General features: G+C 38.4%; 2 protein-coding genes across 4 annotated transcripts; one reads left to right on the forward strand and one right to left on the reverse strand.

The window, feature by feature from the left end:
• Positions 1 to 620: 620 nt before the first annotated feature.
• Positions 621 to 17893, reverse strand: LOC127363024 (caspase a). Of its 3 annotated transcripts, none has more exons than XM_051399440.1 (10): positions 17746 to 17893; positions 15642 to 15868; positions 4445 to 5269; positions 2839 to 3135; positions 2637 to 2725; positions 2374 to 2550; positions 2048 to 2282; positions 1796 to 1960; positions 1192 to 1301; positions 621 to 1054 (listed from the first exon to the last, which is right to left on the reverse strand). In XM_051399440.1, the coding sequence occupies exons 3-10, from the start codon at positions 4449 to 4451 to the stop codon at positions 950 to 952; spliced, it is 1185 nt and encodes a 394-aa protein (XP_051255400.1). In that variant the 5' UTR covers positions 4452 to 5269; positions 15642 to 15868; positions 17746 to 17893; the 3' UTR covers positions 621 to 949. The 3 variants fall into 3 exon arrangements, with proteins under 3 accessions (XP_051255400.1, XP_051255401.1, XP_051255402.1); XM_051399441.1 differs by having other exon boundaries at positions 1161 to 1301; XM_051399442.1 differs by lacking the exon at positions 1192 to 1301.
• Positions 17797 to 23493, forward strand: LOC127363019 (rab5 GDP/GTP exchange factor). Its single transcript, XM_051399433.1, has 8 exons — positions 17797 to 17969; positions 18091 to 18263; positions 18849 to 19027; positions 19600 to 19681; positions 19771 to 19903; positions 20031 to 20122; positions 20225 to 20481; positions 20911 to 23493. Exons 1-8 carry the CDS (start codon positions 17797 to 17799, stop codon positions 21340 to 21342), a joined length of 1521 nt encoding a protein of 506 aa, XP_051255393.1. The 3' UTR covers positions 21343 to 23493.
• Positions 23494 to 24568: the final 1075 nt, after the last annotated feature.

Below are 24568 nucleotides of genomic sequence, written 5' to 3' on the forward strand. Positions count from 1 at the left end.
CTTCTTGTTGATGTAAACTTCTGATTAGATAAACCTTGTTTATATGACAGTTATTGGGATATTTCCTATAACAACAACAACAACTGCTGCAGCTCATGTTACTTTACCTTCACAAACTTTGGTCACATTTAGTGGGTTTATATTGATTAGTTTTTACTGTTAGTCCATTCTTTGTGTTGTTAATTAACCTAGTTACATTGCTTTGGCTACATTCATTCACATTCACTAACAGCTGATAGTGCAGCTCTTGGTCTGTCTGTGTCTTCCAGGGTATAATACAACTATTTATTACGTTTGATGAACACCAACGGCCAACGGTTGCTTGGTCTCTCCTCATAGCCACACATTATTTTAATTGTTTTAATAAGATAATGGTTATCTTGTTTCTCGTTCAAGGTTCAGTTACAGCTCTGTAATGTGAGATCAAAAGTAATGAGTTGACATTGACTATTGATTGCTATCTGAAATCTGGGGGAGTCCATTTGAATGGGCCTGATGCAGATGCTTTGGGACTTAAAGATGCAGCCAGAGCCTGTAGACTTCTGTTTACATTGTGCAGACGAAGCCAGTATTATAATATTGTGAGGACTGGACATATTAACAGGCAGCAGAACAAAATCTTAGTTTTCAGTTTTTATTTTTTCTACATTTATATTTTCTACAATGTTTATGTTAAAATTCACATATCATACCTCATTCTGTTCTGTATCTACTCATTCTTACACCGACAGATGGAGCAAACAGTGTGTTCATAAAAAACATGTTATTCATAAAATATGATGACTTTAAAACATGTGCTGAATAGGTGTCACATTATTTAAACATGGCATACTGAAATTTTTATTTGAAGTTTAAAACCTAGACAAAATTATTACAAACAAGAACATATCATAAAGTGTTGTTTTGAATTTGGTTACACGTCTGTGGTTAAACACCAGCAAATCTTGTCTCAGAGGCCTGGGAAGAAGTAGAAGCGCTTTGTTAAAGTGCATCTGTCTTTGGTTGGCATCTGTCTTTTGTTCGGAACAGGAAAGTCTTCAAAGCGTTGCATGACCTGTGAGGTTCAAACAAACAGTGTGTGAAATTAAGCAACACTAGGAGTAATAAAACAATAGCGTTATCATTACTACTGACTCCTATTATACATGCATGTTTCATACCCAGAGGACAGTTTGCACTTAGAAAACGTACTGTTCTGAAAAGTTCTTCGATGTCATCTACATGCGCGGAGGTGTTGATTACGTCAACAATATACTGGATAAGAAAACACCCACGATCTGGTTGTCTGTATGAGACAGTATCTGGAGGAAAAACATACAGAAACACAAAATATATGTTGTTTTATTACATTACTATTATCATTATTTATTTATTTGCTATATCCTGGACGTGAGGTCCTCAAATGCAGCTCTCCTGGTGGTTCCCAAAACAAGATTAAAAAACAAAGGTGATGTTTGCCACCAGAGCCTCCAAACTGTGGAACATCCTTCCAGAGGAGATCAGGATGGCAAATTCTATCACTTCTTTTATTTCTCTTCTTAAATCACACCTTTATAATCTTGCCTTCCTGTGACCCTTTTTACTCACCTTTACTCACCGTAGTTTTATGTCTTGTTTTTTATAGTGTTCTGTTGTTTGTGTTGTTTTTACCCTGTTAAAGCACTTTGTTTTTAAAAGGTCCTATATAAATAAAGTTTATTACTATATTATTACATAAGGTAACTAACTATTAATGTTAATCTTCACTGTTTTATGAGCTAGAGAATAAGATGTGATTATATTAAAGTTAACTCACCGGGGGTGCTGGAGAGAAGAGAAATGAAGTCTTTTTCTTTGTGTACGAAATGCAAGGTATCATCCTCTATGTTTTCTTCACCAGCAGACAGCTCCAGCTGATTCACATCATCACAGAGCACAGCTGGTTTGACACTATCACTAACAAGTACTGCTCCTCCCGCATCTGAAACACATGTGGCATACTTTTAACGGAGTGCAAGTTGCAATGTTTGGTTTATATGTAAGAGTAAATCAGATAAGAGAGAATTACTTCCTCTGCAGGCCTGGATGATGATGATCTTGGGCTTGTTCAGCAGTGCTGGACATTTCTCTGAGCCCAAATGTTCGTAAATGTTGTTGATGGGGAACTCATCTGGATTATCCTCTGCGTAGTTCACACCAAGGACAGCTCCCAGTTTCCCGTGCGACATGATAACCACCAACACACTGTCAGTCTCCCTGAGTTTCGGATTTTTGGAGAACTCAATCATGGCAGCGTCAATTTCCTGTGAGAGCACAATAATTTAGATATCAGTTACTGTATCACAGAACCAACCAGACAAAATATTTTTTTCTATTTCTATTTCTATAAAGTACCTTTGCTGTGAGGTTTGTTCGTTTCACCACATCATATCCCAGAGCTTTGAGAAGTTTCTCCATGTTCTCCTGATCTTTCTCAGCTCCCTTTCTGTTGTATTTCTCATTAGTAAATGTTATATTAGTGATGAGAAGGGCCACACGATTCCTGAAAGCTGTTTTGGAAACAGGGTAAACCTGAAAAACAAATTTAAAGAAATAAAGTTAAACAATGTACCACATGTCAATTAAGATATTCGATATGGCTTTTATGAATTACTAACTTTTTTATCGCTTTGTTTCTCCATCCAGAATTTCTCTGTGGTAGGGATGAGCGTGGTCGACCATTCCTGATCCATCTGGGTCTCTGCAGCTTGGAACAGCAACACATTTCATTTTATGACATTGTTTTTCTTTATACATCTGTATTAACAGTGTTAAAGTATAATATCAGTTTGAATAAAAATAGGATGAAGGTCTCTCTACCTGAAATATGTTCACCTGGTGGAGCAGGCTGTTCAGCCAGACCCAGTTCAGAGTAAAGAGTAAGGTCTCTGCGTTGAATGTGAGCGATGAACTTCCTGCTGGCTACGTCTCCTTTCCTCTTCACCGTGTCAAGGAGATCACGTGCTCTGTCAGCTCTGTTAACGTTCTCCTCAATAATTGAGTCTCTCTCTCCATCGTTTACAATACAGTCAGCTAAAATGTCGTCCAGGAGCTGTTTGATCAGATCTTTGGACACCTTTTCCACAAACTTACTCCTCACCCTGAAAAGCTCCTTATCTAGAAGAGACAATATGAAGCAAAAAATAACTAAATTACACGATTAAAAATGTTGCTTCTTTTCATCAAAGGTGCTGCTATAATAAGACATTAGAAATATTTACAAAACATCGCTTCCCACTTGAAAACCATGTATCTCCAAAATACGAAAAAAAAAAATAACTTTTTACAAGCGAAGAAAGAACAGTTTTAAGCTTTATGACAATACATTTTTCATCAAATCCAAATGGGTTTTAATGGTTTATGTAGATTAAGAAATAGTTACTTGTTTTCAGCATTTAATCCTTACCAGTAAACATTTTTCAGTTGAAAAATGTATCCTCTACAGTGTGCAGATAATAGCCTATTGCACCCTTAGGAGCCTAAAACCACATCCAAATAATATTTACGTGGCTCACATGGGACTCAAACCACAGTTTCCCAGGAGGAAGTCCTACAATTAACACACTCATTCACCACATCTTCCTGTTAATGTGTCACTTCTTCTAATACTTCTATACTATACACCTCATAAAGTTTCATTTTCTGCACGCTGCCCTTCCACATGTAGTTGGTGCCCTTGTTATTTTTTTCTTTTTTTTGCCCCTGTTCCTCATACAGCTTCAGCGCGCCACTGGCGGTATCATGTCCTTCCTCCTCACACAGTATAGAGAAGAAGCCTACAGCTACGCCCATGTTTTTCACTTGAACTGTTGAAAACTTAAATGCGTATTTGCAATAATAATAATAATAATAATTTCACATCACAATGTGAATTATTAGACCACCAGAGTATGTGTTTAACGTAATGCATGGGTTTCAGTCAAAAGAAGTCACTTTTAGAGAATCTTTATTGTCTGACCTGCGTACTTTGGACATCCATAACTCCATAAACCCGCGTTTATTGTTTGCCAACTTATTCTGAACAGTTTAAAGGACTGACACTGTGAGCTCTCTATGAATATGAATATAATGTCAGACACATCACAGTTGTCATTTCAATAAAGTTTTATCGACATTTTTGAAAACCTAACAAAAGCTGCATCTGCAGACAACAGTACACAGGGAAGAGTGGAAGCAAAGTGAAACTATAATGCGTGGCACACACACAGCCAGGCGCAGAGTTATCCAGAGTTTTCTTTGGCACACTTTGTGAAACGAAGACAGAAAATCATATTTTTAACTCCCATCCTCCTCACCGCCTTCATAACACAGACCACTTATAGTAAATACAACTTATGTAAATGTACTCGCTGATCGGCCCTGCTTTTGCCGCCAACATACACCATCATGGTTACTTATAGACTTAATTTAAACCGTGGACTCTTACCTGCCATTTCTTAAATCTCGTATCACATAAATGTCTAAACTGAAGTCTGCAGGTTCTGCAAGTAACCTCCCCGGCGTCAAACGGCCTGTGTGTATGGACGGGTGCGTAATGCGCTCTGGTTCAGATGGTGAGGAGGTTTCCTGCTTTACTTCGCGTAACCTGCTTTATATTATCGGGAGTGCTGGGTAGGATAACGTTAACCATTACCTAAAATGGCGCAGCTGTACACAAGTGTACACATATTAGAAATGGTTGAGACTCTGGCATGAACCCCACATTGTTCCCTTGATTGATTATCAAACAGAAATACGACCCATAACGGACCATTGACTATAAATCAGTCACTTTAGGATACAGATACAATTACAGTACACAATATGTTATGTTATATATCCACATGTCCAAGTTTTATTTGGGATAAGCATTTGGCATTTGCTAGATGATCCCTGATGGTCACATGGCAAATAGGTCACACAGTTTTTAAAAAAATAATTTACAGTAGATTTATCAACTTCAGTCAGCAAATATTTGCTTTACTCTCCACTCTGAAGCCAAAACATATCACATTTACTGAAATCATTAGTTTAAAAGTGCATTGTTATATATGCATAGATTATTAATTTAAGACATAAAGTGATTTTAAGTTTATAAATCCACCTTGTGTGGGGACAAGAGCCAAATTCTTTACATTATACAAAAATATGCCAGAAAATGCTTTAAAAATTGCATGATTATCAATGATGAGCCTTTTCCTCATTTCCTCCATCCAATCAGCAGTGGGTATGAGCGTGAATGACCAGTTCTGCTCCTCTTCTGACACTGTGGCTAGAAACAGCAAAACACAACATCAGTGCATTCAGATGATTGCTCAAAATGATGCATTTCTCTGTGCTGGAGATAAATAGAAATACCAGAAAAACACATCAGTGGTGACATTTTCCTCTGTTGCAATGGACATAAGCACTGTAGTTTATTTTAATTCCACATACATCATCCTGCTGCTGTAAATTCTAATTGTGTATTAATCTGCAGCTGAAAATAGTCCCCTACAAAATGTTTTAAACTATAGTTTTGAGACCAGCTTTTAAAGATTTACATTGTCAGTAGGAACAAGTGGACTTGGGGCTGAGTGCCAGAGACAGCAAGAGGGGAGATGGACTACTGCGCTGTTAACTAGTGTAATGGTAGATTCAGTTTCTTTGTTTTAGCCACTGCAGATGCCCAACCTCCCCCTTCCTAACACAAGATGCCAGGTCCTTTTGTGTTTTGTAGATTGTAATGTCTGGACTTTTGGGCTTTGCACCTGAATGCAAGATCCTGCAGGACACCTCATATGTAAAACACACCAGTAGGGGGTCGACCCTGATGTCTGCAGTGGGCAGAGGGGTGGAAAAGCACTTCCTGGAGGGCCAGACCCCTACAGCAGACAAATGGGTGTGAAAGAGGTGGTCCTCAGGTATAAATGTTTAGATATCCCCATGTTCGGGGTCTTTCTTCATCTTTGACCGCTCGTGTGTTGATTGACCTTTTTTTTGCAAAGAAAATAAACGTGCCGGCCGGCAGAAGTTCTCTATTTCATTCTTCACCAGCAGCAGAGAAATTTCCACAACACTAGTCATTTCATGGGATTTGTGGACAATAAGAAAATATTTAATAAGGTATATTACTCTTTAATCAAACTAGGATAAAGTTCTCCTGACCCCAGGCACGCTCTCTGTTTGTTTACAATAGATTTGAACATGACAGTATTGAGGTACAGCATTAGTTTCTCACACCACCTGAATAAAATCCAAACAAAAGGTCTCCATAGATCATTAGCATTGAGCTCGACCCAAGCATTGCCAGCTCACCTGGTTAAACAGTTTGACATCAGGCCCGACCCAGTTCAGCGTAAAGTATAGGGTCTCTGATTTGAAGGTGAGCGAGCATCTTCCTGCTGGCTACGTCCCCTTTCCTCTTCACCGTGTCAATGAGAGAACGCGCCTTGTCTGCTCTACTAACGTTCTCCTCAAGTATCGAGTCTTTCTCCCCATCGTTCAAGATACCATCCTGTAAAAGGTCGTCCAGGAGCTGATTGATCAGAACTTTGGACACTCTATCCACAAAAGCAGATCTCACTTGGGCAAGCTCCTGATCTAGAAGAAAGAACATGAATACAACATTATACCTCTCAAACTGAGTTTATTCAAGGGATAAACACACTCCAGTAAGCTCCTTGTCTAGAGGAATCATTATGATAAAAATACACAAAATAAAGTAAGTATACAACTCAAGTGTTGACTTCTTGAAGTGTTTTCACAGTTGTAAGGATGAATATGATGTTAAAAGTCTTTGCAAAAGGTGTCTGAAGGCTACTGTACAAGAGAAAATGCAATGAGGGTTGGTGGTGAAAGACTTAAGTTGCAATAACCATCCTGTAAGTATTATCAGTAAAAAAAAAATTTAAAAGTATTAAAAGATAAAAGTATTAATTATGCAGAACAACCACTTTCAGAGTGTTATATGTATAAATAAAAACATACCGAATCCCCATTAATTATGCATCTGTGCACATTTTTATGTTGTAACTGGTCACCGTTTGTAAAAATCTTTATCTGCATGTGCTGCTGCCAGGAAATGTACTGTAGGTAAAACAACATCTTGTGCAAGTAAGTATCAAGCAGTGTGAGACACACTCAAATGTATGTTTATACAAAAGCGGAGGTGGGTATTTGCTTCTATCCTTGTGTAAAAATGAAACCTTTTTGCCATATTCAGAGTTCTTTCTAATCTGTGTTTATAGGTTTATTATTCTTTTTTTATTCTTTGGTCAACATTAGAACACTAAAAGCAATCTTTATATATTAAAAAAAAAACTTAATATACTCAAATAGTTCAGAATGAGGCAGATGTGAGCAACAAGTCAAAGTGAAGCTAAAAGAAAGCAGATAATTAACCTACAGTATTAAGACCACTTGTTGTAACATATGAGTATCATATCAGTGTATTCTTTGCTGATTGGCCTTGATTGTTTTTTCATTTTTTAATTCTGTGTGTTTGCTGGTGAGCTGTACTAGTTCATGCGTCATGCAGCTGTGCAGTTAAAACGGATACGCCCAGATAAACTCACAGCTAAACTTGACGACTTGGGATTTGCTTTGCTTGACTCACCATGTTTAATTCCCATCTAATCCTCGATATATTATTATTAGCAGTATTGATCAAAGTCCCAAAACGTGAACCCTATCCTTCTTTACAGTCCCCACACCTACAGACCCGCGCATTGGCTGACCTCCTTTGTTCTTCCTCTGTACTTTCGTTATCAACATGTATTTTTGACCTCAAATACTCTTACCTGCCATCACTCATAAACGTCGTGTCACCAAAAAGTAGCCAATAGATTAAAGTTAAACGCGTTTAAAATCGCGCCTCCTTCCTGTGCGTGCCTGCGTGCGTGTGTGCGTAAAAGACGATCGAGTGCGCGCCGAAAGCGTCACATGATAATTTCCCTTTAATTTCCCTACATGGAAACAATGGATTTCGGTTGTGCAATCAATCCCTTGGGTTTCCTGTTGCCACTTCTTGGAACATGAACCCACCTGCATGAATAAACAGCTCTTAAGAAATGGTATGTTCTTAGGACACGTATCATATAGCCTATAGTATAGTCACTCCCCTGCCTGCACAGAGGTGTTGTAGCTTGCAGACCCTGAGCTTCAAGGAGGAGGGGTAAATAGAAGCCCAATAAAATATTCTGTTTGCTAGTGGCTGTTGCTTGATTATAAAACTATTTGATTGAGATCCATTAACTTTATAAATGAGAATTATGTTGACAGATAAAAAAAAAAAGAAAAGAAAATGTTATTTCGGCGATTAAAAGTGTTCCTGAGTTAAGCTGATTGATTATTCCTTAGCTTGAATGTAAACACAGATATGTCTAAAAAGATAGGAAAATATACATTGTGATTACTCAAAGTTAACACCTGTATACTTAGTAAGGGAGTGTATTCTGAAAGTTAGGAGGGAATGTCTAGGCTGTGGTCTTCCCTCTATGCTGTATGAGTAAAGGAATTTGATTTATCACACTGGGTTTGTAATAGTTTAAAGAACTGGATGGAAGTGCGGCTGATCTGCGCCTGGGTCAAGACAGAAGGTAAATGCCAGTAGGGAAAGTTCCGCTCCGACAAACGGAGGGCAGGATCCTGCCTGATGTCAGACTTAGGTGGTGGACAGTGTCCACTCCATCCATTGGTAAAAGTGAGTACAGTGTTTTGAATTAAATCAAGAGTGAAAAAGACCAGTCATAACCACTACTGGGTCTGTGTAGTGATGTGAGGTGATGGGAGTTTCCAAGCCTATGTTGATGTAAAGCCAAATGAGATATTGAAATGTGGTTTCAGGTTTTACCGAAACCATTGAAGCAAAGGAAAAAGATAATAAGAAGAAAAAAATAGAAAACAAACAACTAAACGACTTAAAAAGGAAAATACAAATAAAGAGGATAACTAGAAATGGGGACTAAATATAAGAGAAGTAACTAAGATAAGAATGGAAATTACTGTGATGCCTAGTGGATAATACACCACGATAGAGGTTTCTTTTGGTGAGGATTTGGGGAAAGAGAAATAAAATTCCCACTAACCACTATGAGGGCATATGAGTGAAGAAAGTAAAAAACTATAAACTTTGTGTTTACTCAGCCAGTGTCTGGTATACATTGTGTATACTTCAAGGGTGTGCTGCTGGGAGCATAGGTGTCATAAAAGCCACCTGGCTGATCTGAATTGTCTAGAGGTTTGTGTGTATGATAAGATCAGACCATACATGGTATGTAAGATCAGTGGGATTGAGAATGATGTGTGAATGATAAGCCCATTAAAGTTAAAAGCAAACCAGTTCTAGTGAGTTTATAGTAGAAATGGGGATAAAATTGGGGAAATTAAATTCCTTACTTTACTCTCTTAAAGGCATTACTGAAATTTCAGAAAAAGGGAGAAACAATGTAGAATGAGGATGTTGAACTTTGGTATCATGTAATTAGTGTTGTTTATCATAGGTATAGAACAGATTGTTTAAAGAAGGAGTGAGACAGTAGAAAAACAGAAAGATGGAGAGGAGTGTATAGAGCCAGAGCAGGGGTTGGACCTCCCCATATGCTGTCTCCTACTACAAGAACCCCTCTAAGATAAACAACTTCAGGAAGACCAACTGTGCCTGACCTGTTCGGTCTTGCTCTCTGAATCCTACAACAGCGACTGGGGAAGGGCAGAGAAAACTAACTTTGCTTCTCCCAGGAAGTCTTTTTTGTCACTAGTAGATACCTACAATCACAGGCTGGGGAGCCAAAAGGACAATGTAGAGTGATGATGACATTCCCAGGCTGGGGATTGGTGATTGTTTAGATACACATCTTGAACGTTTAAAGAAACAAAGAGAACAAGAGAGAGAGATGGCAGAAAGATTCCTTGACCTTTATCCCTTGTCCGATCTGGTGAGAAGGAGAAGATCCAAATGAGTTTTGGTCAGAGGCACCAACAAAAGGACCACAGGAACAACCATAGGAGACAGTGGGGTGCAGATCAGAGTACTGAATAGTACATTGACATAGATACAGACACACAAGGAGAAGATAAATGATGACAATGATGAGCCAGTAGTTACAGATTATTGATATTTACAGTTAACACTAGATGCAAAGACAACTTTAGGTTAATTCTAAATATAGTAAGTGATATAGTGAGATTCTTTGTAGACTTAGGAGTAGATGTCTCCATAGTCAATGCATTGCTTTTAATAGTTTTTGATTGTTGTTTGTGGACTTCTTGTGGAGTTCTGATTTGGGGAGAATATAGAGTGCAACTCTACATTAGACTTTGTAAAAGAATATATCACCTCAGTCTTGAAGCAGTTGAAGATATTGTTTTTACCTCTTATAGATGAAAGAGTCATTGTTGAAGGTAATCATTCACTATGTAATTACCCAATGATGCTAGTAAAGAGATCACATAGAGAGATATTTGAAGACTTTAGGGGGATAAAGTAAGAAACTGGACTAAATGTTACAACATTAATGTCATACGTTTCAGTAGGATCCTGGTGGTGTTGTAGGGAATTGATTTAGTGAATGCAGATTTAGCATTCTGGTGAATTCTAACTCACAGTTCTTGTTTGTTTTACTTGTAGGGGGTATAAGTGGACACAGATGGCACAGAGTTGCTCTCCAGTTTCATTCTGCAGCTGTGACTGAAGCTGAAGGCCTTGTACATTGGTAGCCACCATGGTATGGTACATTTGTTCAGTAGGTTGATAATTTTTAGTCTGCTCTCTTATGAAAAGGAATTGTCAAACCGACACTGTCTTTGTTTTGTTTTAGATAGAAAATGATGATGTTTTTTGAAAAGAAGCAACTCATTTTGCAATTAGTGCACTTGGGCCATATAATCTGGAGGTTTTAAAATTAGGTCAAGACCATATCCAGACAATTTTAGATAATCTAGAAAATGCGTATTGAAACTTAATAATATCGTGAATTTGTGGAGATCTCCCAACCCTGTATGATATCATACATGGGAAGACTTTTGACAAGACTGACTTTTTGATTGACTCCTGAGGCAACAACAGCCTTTAATGACTTGTAGAACGAAAGAAAATAAATAAATAAATAAATAAAAAGAGTGAGGAGAGTTGAACTTAGCTTCCTTTGCTTAGGATTCTTAGATCTTAGATTTAAATAAAGGAAATTCAACTTCCAGATAGTGGAGGTTTAGTGAAGGATTTATAAGACTAAGAAGGAAGACCTAACAGCATGCCATAGATACAGAGCTGTGGGTGGACAGAGGTGCTAGTCAGCATTCCATAGGCTTGTGGAGAAACCATGAGAGATTGAAAATAGCACCCCCAGATCTGTTAGGTCTGATGATTCAGGAAGCACATGGGTTAGCTCATGTTGCAAGGGGGGAGATTAAAAGAAAATTCACAAAAGAGTATGGCTTTTGAGCATCCTATTTGCTTGAGTAAATTGATTATGTCATAGTAAGATGTACAATCTGTTTGAAGAATAATGTCAGGAGAAATGTGATGTTCTTCCAAGAGAACCTAGTGGTTTAAGTAGACCAAGAAGTCCAAGACCAGTCCGAAAGAAGATCAGATCCAAGCGATTTGGAGACTATAGTTAGAGCAAAGTTAGGAGAGTGGGTTCTGCTTCCATGTCAATGTACTAGGTGGAATAATGATGATAGTAGTCCTCCTGTGTGAAAAGACAATCAGGGTAGAAAATAGCCACAAAAGGACTTGAGGTAGATGATGTGTCTTTCGATCAGAGGAAGTATTTTTTATTTAATGAAAGAAAGTGGATAAATGTTCTAGAAGACTGTTCACTTTTTATGCATAATGTTAGCCGAGAAGATTTAGGGAAATATATATATGTAGTTATTTTGATTCATCTTTTCAGTGCATGCCAGAGCACAATTACTGTATGGAAGGGCATGTAACACGCAAAATAACATTTGTGGCGACAGATTTGAATGATGTGCAAATACAGGCGGCTGCTCAAGAGCGAATCGCCATAGCAACAACCCCTCGAGTGGAGATTGAAAAGATAGCATCCACTCTTCTAGTTTTGGGAGTGACTGATAGCATGAGTGCATCAACTTCTGCTATGACCTCAGTTGGTTTAAAATCTATAATGACCATATGGATAATTTCTAAATTTACAACTGCTAGGAATCCTATAAATGAGGCTGTGGAGGAAAGATGGACAGTGCGAGATACCATGGAAAGGGTCGCTGATAGAATAATGATAGTATCTGAGGTATTTAGAGAAACTATAGATATAACCTAGAATTTAGCTACGATATCTCTGTAGCCCATAGAATTTGCAAATGTAATTGAAATCCATTATGGAAATAGAACGGTAGTAATAAGAAATTTGAGAATACTGTGATCTCATCTACTGAAGAACCACTAAGTGTGAGGACTACCAAGGATTCATTTATTAAGACTCAGACTGATAGCATGACCACTGACCATGATACTTTTGATGACAGTTGGACACAAACTGAGAGGACTGGAAACTTGCATGCATTACGAAAGAGAGATTCTAGATGGAAAGCATATGGATTTGATGCTTCAGTGCTACAGATTACAGGCCGATGGGCAAGCAGAAATATATGGTTCCAACAGTTAACTCATTCTTTGAGATCGGCTACTCATGGGAGGTGCCCGTGTATGATTAGGATTCCATCACCTAGGACCGGGCCGTCAATTCTAGAGACAATACCTGAACAATTATTTGTCAAATGTCTATATACTGCTTTATCATGGTTGAAGTATCAGCAAGAATCAGCGCTGGACACTTGGATGGCTGTGCCAGTGCATTTGTATGAACTTAAGAGAGTGTGCTTGGATGATGGATCTGCCAAATATAGACTTAACTGATCAAAGAGAAAAGATTATGGCAGTCCCTGGTTCAGTGGAAGTGAAAACTGTACGAGCAGAAGCTTGCTTTTGTCTGGAAATAGAGTGAAAAGGGAAATGGCACAATTTCACAACTTGGAGTCCTACCATTGGAGGATAAGTCTAGGAGAGACATGGGGTATAGGATTATTCTAATGGTATAGTGTGACATTTTTGGCAGATCACATTGATAACATTACCTACACTTTGCAGGGTTTTGCGAATGAAACTATATGAGGGTTTGAATATTTGTAAAATACTCAAAGGAGTCACAGACTGACGTTGTTGAAGCATGACATGGCTCTTGACTATATTTTAGCCAAACAAGGTGGCCTATGTGTGGCTTTGAACTTGACCGGGGATGCTTGTTATACTTTGATTCCTGATAGTTCTGATAATATCACTAGTGTTATAGATGCATTGAGGAATATAAGGGATGCGTTTGGTCGGTCGGAAGGAGCTGGATGGTCTGCAAATGCTTGGTTGCAGCATAAATTAGGACCATTTGGAGAAGTGTTGGTTCAGATTTTATTAGCGGTTCTTTTATCACTGTGTGTGATGTTTTGTTTCTGTACACTGCTGTTGACTTTTGCGAAGGCTATGATATTGAGATAGGTTGGAGTTGTGATGCCTGGAGATCACACTCAGATGCCTTTGTTAAATATGACTGATGTAGACTGAAATGAAGAAGTAATGCTAGAAGGTGAATTGATGGAGAAATATCCATTTTGAATATCTAATTGTGTTATAATCTTCACATTTATTTTGCTATTGTTTTGGTATTTAGTTTCTTATTCAGCAAAGGGGGGAAATGGAATGTGATTCATAATGGAATATGAATTTGTGATTCATATTAATTTGTATTTGATGTTTTAATTTTTATGTTTTGTTTTTGCAAAAGATACTGGTAGGTGTTTTCTTTTCTTCCAGAGCATATTGGGGGAATGTGCAGAAGGGATTCAGATATTCAAATATGGACAATAAGAATGGACTGGCAAATTCTGAACAAGGATATGGTGATAAAATGTTCAGATTCGACACATCATCGACACTACACTGAGGAGCTGCAGTGTGATACATTCTTATGTCTTCTCTGATATATACATATTTCCATGAGTAATACTTAATTTGTATCATATTATTTTTGTATTAACTGTTTGGAGAATGATGTTTTCTGTTATCAGGTAAATATATGGGGACCTCAGATGTTTTTCTTTTTTTGTTGATGCTTAGGGATATTGGGGTCTAGGCAGGGACAGGTCCATTGGAAGGTACAATGGGTCGACCAGCCTGACTTTGGACATTGTTTTGATTTTATTTCCTGAGGTTTTCACATGTATTTGCTTAAACCATATCTCTAAATAAATTGTTAAGATTCTTCTTTTTAATTGATCTGGAGTACTATGTGTGGTCGCCTGAGGCAGAGGGGCCGTGAGAGAATTTTTCCTGTCTAGATTGTTTGATGGATACTTTGGAAAGAAAGCTGCCGGACAGGTTTCTCGCTCTCGCACTCCATAAAGTTGCTGTATTGTTATGGGTATGCTGCAAGAAGCATGTGTAGGAGGAATTGTTATTTTTGTTAAGTGTTTAAACATGTATGTTTTGCTCTTTTGTTTTTCGAAACTTTATCAGCCTCGAAGGGGGGAATATGTGGTATCCGAAGGCCTATAAATTTAAGTTACAGTTTGGTATAAGTTCAACTGATATTTTGTTAACATATGTAGTGTTAGTAAGACATGAGGTTCAACATCGTAATTCTTACTAGGCAGTGTTTAGGTTAGGGGCCTCTCAATGACCTCTGACCTCTGCCTTGAAAACCCCCATCTCCCCTTATTTCAGTACATCTGATAGCTAAACCAGATGTTTCTTTCCATTTTTGGAGTAAACAACAGACCTATATAAACCTATTTTCAATGCAAAATAGACAGAGTTGTTCATTTGGCAGGATGCTCTCCAAGCTCCCGGGGCTTGAAATGATGCTGTACCTTTTTGTAATAAACCTTTATATACAATCAATATGGTGTCAGCGGACTTCTCTTCAACACATCTTCACATCATCGCAACCTAATATACAACAGTAACTAATTTAGTTACTTTTTGGAAGAAGTAATTAGTAACTGTAACTAATTACTTTTGAAAAGTAACTTCCCCAACACTGATGTTCACTATCACCAGACCCACACACAATCAGTCAATGCATCAATTTCTTTGGAAAAGTTCCCCCACGACCCCCAAACACTTTCCTTATGGGCACATCTGCACTGATTATACACACTGGTGGTCAGTCGGTATAAACACAAAGATTTCTATATTCAGGTGATTATAGACGATCAAAAAACATAATAATCAATATTATACGGATGTGTTATGTTGATATGTTGAATTATTTTATGTAATTTATTAATTTGATTTATTTTTTTCACTCTTTTTTATTTTATACATACACAGGCTGAAATGCACACTCATGCATGTGCAGCTAGAGAGATGGTGGAGGGATGAGCTGCCACATTAGCAGCGCCCCAGGAGCAGTTTTGGGGTTAGGTGCCTTGCTCAAGGGTGAAACTGGCACCTCTTCAGCTACTAGTCCACACTCCATATGGTTCCCTACTCACTACCGTCCTGCTCTCATTCACTAACATTACTTCCGGTTTGCAGTCTTGTATCTGAATCCATGTGAGTGCAGCAGAATAATTATATGGTTCATACAGGCTCATTTGACACATAAACACACAAAAACATGATGAATAATCCACATAAAACTCACTCGCTTATAGACCATGCTCTCAGTGAAGGCCCAGCACACCAGACTTCAGAGGTTTGAGAAAATCAATGAACTCTCACGTTGCATGGTCACTGTCCACAGAAGAATGACGGCTTGAAGAGGAGCTGGGGGATGGGCTGGACTGCGCTTCAAACGGAGAAGCATTTGGGGGAAGACACTGAATGTTACTTTAATTCAGTGGTACTGCAACTGTTTCTGGCATGCGTCCCCTTCAGAAGCAGAAAAAAGATCCAAGTTGAATTTTAGGGAAATAAACATCAGCAAACTCTATATAAATCATATTCATTCAACTTTGTTCTGCTCTTTGGTCATCCACACTATACCCCACACTTTGAGAACCACTGCTTTATATAAATGCTATAAAGACTTACAGTCTTAGTGGGTTACTACCTAGGGAAGTGGCTGAACTAAAAAAAGAAGAAAATGTTATTGAGCAAACATTTCTGTGACTTCTGTTGCTCCAGTAAAACAGGAAACCAAAACCAGTTCTGCAAAAAATGCAGGCACAGAAAAGATTTTAATCAAAACATAAAACAAAACTACTAAAGGATACAAATGTCACTACCACTCAACCTTAACAATAAAGCTATGATAAATAATCATTAGCAGCTCCTGCAGTCGATCATGTTTAATAGTATTTACCTTTTTTGGGGGGTGTTTTGGTGGAAGGAGTAAAAAACGTTGTGACTGTGTGGACTTTGCTGGACTTTTCCTTAGTTTTTGTATTACTTTAATTGCAAAGATTTCCCTTAAGAAATGAGCAGCTCATAAATATGATGCAGTATTTATACTGTCAAATGCTACAACGTTAAAATGCTGCAATAATATAGCTAATATATAATTAAATAACTCAAACAGGAGCCATTCTGCTGCATAATGAGTACAGAATGATACTCCTGAACTTTTACTTGTAATGCAATATTTCCTGGTATTGGATTAAAAGGTGTATGTGTAAGATTGAATAAGTAATATAAAATACGAACACAATTTAAATTCCTCTCCAGCTGATTTTTCAAGTGTTTGCTCACCAATACTGCGCATGAGATCATAAAATCTAACAACTGGCTTACTGTAGGTTAATATGCTGTTTGTTTTTCAGATTTAAAAAAAAGTGACGCACATATTGATGATAATAACATGGTAAACCCTTTTGATAAAGATCACCCATTGTACTCCACCACTTCACCATGACTACTTAAATTCAAAATCAAACATTGGACCACAGCCATCAACAGTTTGTTTATCTTTACAAAGAGCCTTACAGCTTTTTTAAAATCACATGTTCATACTGACAGGGGTAAGTCTTCACGTCGTTATTCATATCAAATTATTAAGAATGATTAACAATGTCCTTTCTTTACAAATCTGAGGGATAATACCCGCTATTACCACATGTTAACGCTAGGGGGCGACACGGCGTCCAACCTCTAATGTGTAACATCCTAAAAAATACCAGAGAAGAAGAAACCGACTAACAAGATGGCTGTGGGACAAAGTTAGCTGCTTAGCTAGTGTAAACATCCACCGACAGTAGCTGGAAGCTGGACCGAAGATAAGGTTACCTGATAGCTTTTTGACACAACGAATGAAAGCGTATGTTGACACAAAATCCACGACGCCACCGTAGAGCGCTGTCACTAACGTAACGCTGATGTAGCGAGTTACCTTAGCTGGCTAGGTTAGCTCTGTAATTAGCTGAGGTAAACACTGGCAGCTAGCTGTAGATTAGCTTGTTGACAGTGTGGCCGTCTTTCAAACTGATAGGAAGGTTTTATATATATATAGTTATAAGATGGTTGTTCTGTTTAAGAGCTGCTGCTGTGTCCGATCAGCTGCTGGCTGTTGGCTAATGCGAACAAATAGATCAGGTCCACAGCTGGAGACGTTTCACCAGATGTTTTGCCTCCAAAGAGGAAATCTAAGTCAGCCAGGGCCTTGAGCAACTTTAACTTTTTGGACCATGCTACAATAAACTTCTCAAGTCAAATTAGCTCATAGTGAAAAACGTGTGGTGAGATTTCAGCTGATAACAAACAAATGTAACGTTAATGGATCAATGAGCCAAACTGTTCCTGGGTGTACTCACGGTTATTGTTTCTCTTCTGGTTCCCTCCAGCTGTCTTCTTTACTGTGAAGAATGATGAACCAGCGGCGTGGGATCCATCTGGACCAATCAGAGCTGCTTTGCAAGAAGGGATGTGGTTTTTATGGCAACACTGGTTGGCAGGGCCTGTGCTCGAAGTGCTGGCGAGAGGAAAATCAGCAAGAAAAGCAAAAACAGATTAAAGAAGACTGGGCACTTGCTGAGAGGTTTGTCTGACTCCTAAAATGCAAATACTGTCACCTCGTCTTTTATTGGCTTTCTTTCGTCCGTCTGTCCTTGTGACATCTGTTACAGTCTATTACAGTTGTACTGTGCTTTCCCTCCCAGGCTGCAGAGAGAGGAAGAGGAAGCGTACGCAAGCAGACATCAGAAGGCCCAATCACAATCTACCATCACACCCTTCAGCAAATTTGAGGAAAGAAAAACTAAGGAAAAGTCCAGCAAAGTCCACACAGTCACAAAGTTTTTTACTCCTTCCACCAAAACACCCCCCAAAAAAGGTAAATACTTTTAAACATCATCGACTGCAGGAGCTGCTAATGATTATTTATCATAGCTTTATTGTTAAGGTTGAGTGGTAGTGACATTTGTATCCTTTAGTAGTTTTGTTTTATGTTTTGATTAAAATCTTTTCTGTGCCTGCATTTCTTGCATAACTGGTTCTGGTTTCCTGTTTTACTGGAGCAACAGAAGTCACAGAAATGTTTGCTCAATAATATTTTCTTCTTTTTTTAGTTCAGCCACTTCCCTAGGTAGTAACCCACTAAGACTGTAAGTCTTTATAGCATTTATATAAAGCAGTGGTTCTCAAAGTGTGGGGTATAGTGTGGATGACCAAAGAGCAGAACAAAGTTGAATGAATATGATTTATATAGAGTTTGCTGATGATATTGTGCTGATGTTTATTTCCCTAAAATTCAACTTGGATCCTTTTTTAAATAGGTTTTGGTTCCTCTATCATTGTTGTTGATTGCTAGAAACTGTGGGTTGTGTGACATAAACTTTTTTCTACTTCTGAAGGGGACGCATGCCAGAAACAGTTGCAGTACAACTGAATTAAAGTAACATTCGGTGTCTTCCCCCAGATGCTTCTCCTTTTGAAGCGCAGTCCAGCCCAAGCCCCAGCTCCTCTTCAAGCCGTCATTCTTCTGTGGACAGTGACCATGCAACGCGAGAGTTCATTGATTTTCTCAAACCTCTGAAGTCTGGCAGAGAGATTTTCAAACAGTGCCGTGCCTTCACTGAGAGCATGGTCTATAAGCGAGTGAGTTTTGTGTGGCTTATTCATCTTGTTTTTTGTGTGAAATGAGCCTTATAATTGTGTTTTTGTTGTCTTAGAATGAGCTGTTTTTATCTACAGACGCCAGAGGTTGCCTTCCATGGAGTCTTCTCCATTTCCAACGTCACAATCACTGAATTAAATTAGCTGAAATTGCTTAAACTCAAATGATAAAAACATGGTGCATATAGTTTTTGCATATCATTGTGCAGTAAACATTTGTTGTGCAGCTAGCAAAACCTTGAATACTACCCTGTGCGATGCTGACTGTCACACATTGTTGCCTCAAGTGAAAACAAGTATTTGTAAATATATAATGAAGAATTACGCTCCTTCAGTCATTGCTGAAGTTTTTATAAATTCAGTTAGTTGGATATTAAGTATTTTTCCATTCAAAATTGTTTTTAAATTGATATAAGTAAAACCAAAAGTATGCATAATATATCACTTTGTCATATTTGGGCTTGATTTTGATGTCTGTCCTTGTACATTAGTGTATTTTATGCTGAAACTCAATTAAATCTCCTCTGAATTGTTAATTTTCATTCCTTTTCCAGGACATGGGTGCTGATGAGCTCTCAGAGTGTGTGCAGGACTTCTACCAGAACCTCTCTGACCGCCTCCAGACCCAGTTTAAAGGTAAACTCATCAGCTAATAACAGCGACTATCACTAACATTGTACAGTGAATAATGTCTGCTCTCTATCTTTCTGCTTCCGTGGTCAAAGGTTCATCAGATCATGTTGAGAGCGTTATGGATGAAGTAGAGAAGTACATGATGACTCGTCTCTACAAGGAGGTCTTCTGTCCTGAGACCACAGATGATGAGAAGAAAGACCTGGTCATTCAGAAGAGAATCAGGTGAGCAAACAAAAGTTGTAATCATGCTTAAATTTGCTATTCTAGTAGTCAATCTCACTGCAACACAATTGCAGGTAAAATGAATACATCTGAGAGTTACTTAAATTGTTATTGGGTGCTGTTACAGAGCCTTGCATTGGGTCACCATTGAGATGTTGTGTGTTCCTGTGAATGAGGAGATCCCTGAGGTGTCTGACAGTGTAGTCAAAGCCATCACAGGTAAGTCTCATTAGGTGTAATTTTCAGAAGGACATCACCTAATTATCTTGGTGATCCAGTAAGGTCTTCAGACAAACAATTTGTTGTGTTCTCAAATCTCAGATGTGATTGAAATGGATTCGAAGCGCGTGCCCAAGGACAAGCTGGCGTGCGTCACCCGTTGCAGCAAGCACATCTTCAACGCCATTAAAATCAGCAAGAAAGAGGCTGCCTCTGCGGATGACTTTCTCCCGACGCTCATCTACATTGTGCTGAAAGCTAACCCTCCACGACTGCAGTCCAACATCCAGTATATCACCCGCTTCAGCAACCCCAGCAGACTCATGACCGGAGAGGATGGTTACTACTTCACTAACCTGGTGAGAATATCAGTACACGCTTGCATTTGTCTGAGTCTGAGTAAAAGTAATTGGTAGATTTTGGTATCAGTCCAAGTCATCTAAAAAATCCATCTTATATCCGTATATAAATTCATGTTAAGAGTCAGCTGAGTACTGCCATAATCCAGGTGCCTCACTAGTGTTTTATATTAAAAAAAATGTTTTAAAGTCTTGAAAATATGCTGTTCTTATTGTTTTTTCTGTCAAGAACTAGCTTTATTTTCATATTTTTGTTAGTGTAAATGGGTCATGTTCACCACTCCAATTGGCATTAAATATCTACAAAGTTTTTAATGTCTGTCTCAATTCTCAACTGTCCAATAAATGAAAAATGCAGAGAAAAAAAAGACTGATGACACAAATAGGCGAGACTTTCTTTTAATGACCCTCTACCTCCTCTCTCCCCAGTGCTGTGCAGTGGCCTTCATCGAGAAGCTGGACGGCCAGTCTCTGAACCTAAGCTCTGAGGAGTTTGAGCTCTACATGTCAGGGCAGGCATCCCCCCACTGGCCACAGGCCACTGGAGCTTCCTCAAGCTCCCCAGGCAGCACAGCTCTCACTCAGGTCCACAAACGGCTGGACATGCTAACAGGGCTCGGAGAAAGGCAGGAGCGGGTCATGGAGAAGGCTCGCCAGCTGGAGAGCGATCTCATCGACTGGACGGACGAAGTGGAGCAGAAGGTACAGAGCGTTCTGGAGAGCTTTCCACCAGAGACGCAAAATCCTTCTGCCACAACAGCCAGTGGGACAACATCTGCCGCATCATCAGCAATTGACGCTGATAACGTTGAGAATGAGCTCCTGCCGCCACCACTGCAACCGCAAGTGTTTGCTGGTTGACATGAAGACATGAAGATAAAAATCCTCTAGAGGCTTTACTCCAACCTCCTTCTTTACCCTGCTGTTTAACTTTGCTGTCCCTATGCACATACAGCAGCAGCATTCGATATGGAGCCCATTTCCACCCCGGCCATCTCTGTTCCATCTATCCATTGTGTAGAGGCCCCGGAGCTACACAGAGCAGGAACAGAACTATTGAGTTAAAAGAATATGGGAAGCACACTTTGGCTTTCTTGCGGTGTTAGATAAGAAGATCAATAAGAACTCTCATGTCTGTAAAGTAAATGTGAACCTTTAGCCCTTAGCTTAGCATAAAGGCAAAAAATGCGGGGGCTAGTAATGTCTAGTAACAAAAATCTTCCTACTAGCGTCTCTAAGGCTCACAAATAAACACAGTTTGTACAAAGGTTACATCTCGCAGGCATGTGAGTAGTTTCAATCTTCTCATCTAACTTTCAGCAAGAAAGTGAATAAATGTTTCCCAAAAAGTCCCAGAGACAGCCACCGAGGGCAAGTACACTCCAAGCATGAAAAGTAAAGGATCCAGTGCAGCATCTGCGGCATGCTCTTACTGCTGCTTCCTCCAACGTGAGATGTGCAGGGAAACCTTGGCGTCCAGGAGGCATCCTGACGAGATACCCCGACCACCTCAACATGCTCCTTTTCAATGTAAAGGAGCTGGCTGACTCCACTCCAAGTTCTTCCTGAACACATCTGTTGGTCACCCGCAATGGCATCTTCAGTACCTCAGTACTTCTTCATCCTTATCATTGTTCTTCAGACGTGATAAATGGCTGGATGTGATTTGTAAACATGTTTGTGTCATTATTCACAGGTTTTTGTTACTATGTTGTGATGTCTCCAGATGTAAATTAACAAGTGGAGGATCAACTTGACACGCAGAACCATACTGCCCAAGTAACCTCTAATAACACGAATAACAGGAATTATCAGTAATATGTGATTTTTGGAAAAGGAAATTGAGAAATCAGAATATTGCAGAACTTACCTTCCCCATACTAAAATAACCCTCCAGCTCATGCTTGTGATTTGTGCTACATTTACTGTGTATTTCCCTGTCCTGCAGAGAAATATCCAGAAAGAGATGCGTGTGTGCGTGTGCATGTGCGTGCGTGCGTGTGTGTGTGTGCGTGTGAGAGAGAATATAAGGGTGCTGCATGGACATGTTCCGTTAGTGTCGATGAATCATAAAGCTGCGTGTGTATGGATATTGTAGTCTTGTTTTCACTCCAGTCATAAGCTGGATGGACAGAAGTGATTTTATTTTTCTATAGAGTGGCAGATATCAATTCTTTTGGATGCAATAGGAAATATTAATCCTGTAATATTTACAGTAGTAAAGAACATTGCTTGAAGACATGTTACATGAATTCTAATGATTGAATAGTCAAATTTTCATCTATTTGTTTATCTTCTCAAAAATGTGTCCTAAGCATGCCCTATCAAAAAAAAAAAAAATCTGTTAAGATGATTTGGAGGATTTAAAAAAAAAAAATTGTTTTTGATTAAGTAGGTAAGAAGACAACGACACTGTTTCCCAAGACATAGAAATTACTCTGGGTTGCTTTGCTAGCGCAGAATAATCAACATAACATGACCAATGTCATTTATTTTGAAGCACTTTTCTTTTGTTTGATTTTAAAGCTTTTAATTTATAAGTACATTTAATGAAGGAAATTATTGGTTATATTCATTTGAAGGGATAATTGGTTGGTGTTGTGGGCTGTTGCTACACAGACGTACGTCAACTGTCTTTGGCAGTCTTGTAGTGTAAGAAATGTTTGGGAGAGTTGTGTTTGTTTTTGTTACCTAGATTTGAATCTTTTTGTTCTTATTTGCAACAGTATAGTCTGTGTGAAGTTGCTGTCCAGTTTTAGTTTGAGGAGACTTTTAATGCAAACCTTAACAATAGCTTGAATAACTCCATATTGCACTGTATGCAGAAGCCATTTATCAGGTATTTTAAAGAAGTTTAAAACATCATCTTTGTAACCTTATAGGTTTGTTATTGTATCACTTGGGAGAAAGTAACTCAATACTGTCTTTTATTTAAATGTAACTTATTGGGGCAGTATTGGTTTATTTGCATCTATGGGTGTGTGATGCAGATTAATAAAAATTAAAAATGCACGTGCACTTGTGTGCAGTTCCTGTCCAAAGTGTTTTTCTAACATGATTTCACAAGCTAGGATTAAAAAAAGCCTACGCCCTTAGAATTCTGTAGAACAGTGGAGAAGTGAAACGGATTGAAATAAAAGTTCGTAGTTCATATCTGATTTCAGCAGAACTTCATGTGAAAAATTAAGTTTCTTTCTGTGTCAACACTCTCCAATGTCTACTTTTTAAATATAGAAACACAGTACAAAATAGTCTCCCATCACTATATTGAAAATGCTTTAGAAAGAGAGCCAGCTGGTATGAACAGTAGGAAACATTACAGCAATCCGTTACTCTTTCAGTGTACATATATATATATATATATATATATATATATATATATATGCATGTAAGTTGTTTTTTTAAGATGTAGTTTTAACAAGCAAGTGACTTAAACTCATTCTTTAAGAGTAATGTTGAAAATACAGCAGACACAAGAAAAACACCAAACTAGTAGGATTTCCATATATGATTAAGTCCAATGCCAAAAAATACCTCTACCACATTAAAGAATGGTTTAAAATTTAAATTGAATATGCATTTATTTAGTCCTTTTTCCACACTATATATTATAATTGGTTTAATTATACTTCCCCTATTTATTTACCCACTGAAACTCCGAATTCTGCAGAAGCATATGTTGCTTTCACTTCTCTCTGTTTTTCACTGGTTGTACAATTTCCAGGATTGAGACATCTGATGGGGTCAAAGAAATTAAGTGCAAATGAATGGATCAATACTTCTATATAACATTAAAAGAACATATTTTCTATTCACTTTTCTAACAAACGGCAAAGGTTCCTTATACTGTAAATCTCCCATTCTGTTTTTTTTATGATATACAAACAGGAACAAAACCAACAGCAGGCCAATCAGTATCAAAGGGGAATGCTGTGTCATGCATTAAAGAAACATATGGGGTCATAGTGTAGTATCAGAAACTTGAACACACACTCCATTACATTCTTGTATTGTACAGCATCACTAACACTTAAGCACTTACAGTAAACATAAATTGCAATCCGTGCAACCCCACAGAAATCCCTAA

The sequence above is a fragment of the Dicentrarchus labrax genome, unplaced genomic scaffold (assembly GCF_905237075.1).
Source record: "Dicentrarchus labrax unplaced genomic scaffold, dlabrax2021, whole genome shotgun sequence".
NCBI classification, from domain to species: Eukaryota; Metazoa; Chordata; class Actinopteri; family Moronidae; genus Dicentrarchus; species Dicentrarchus labrax.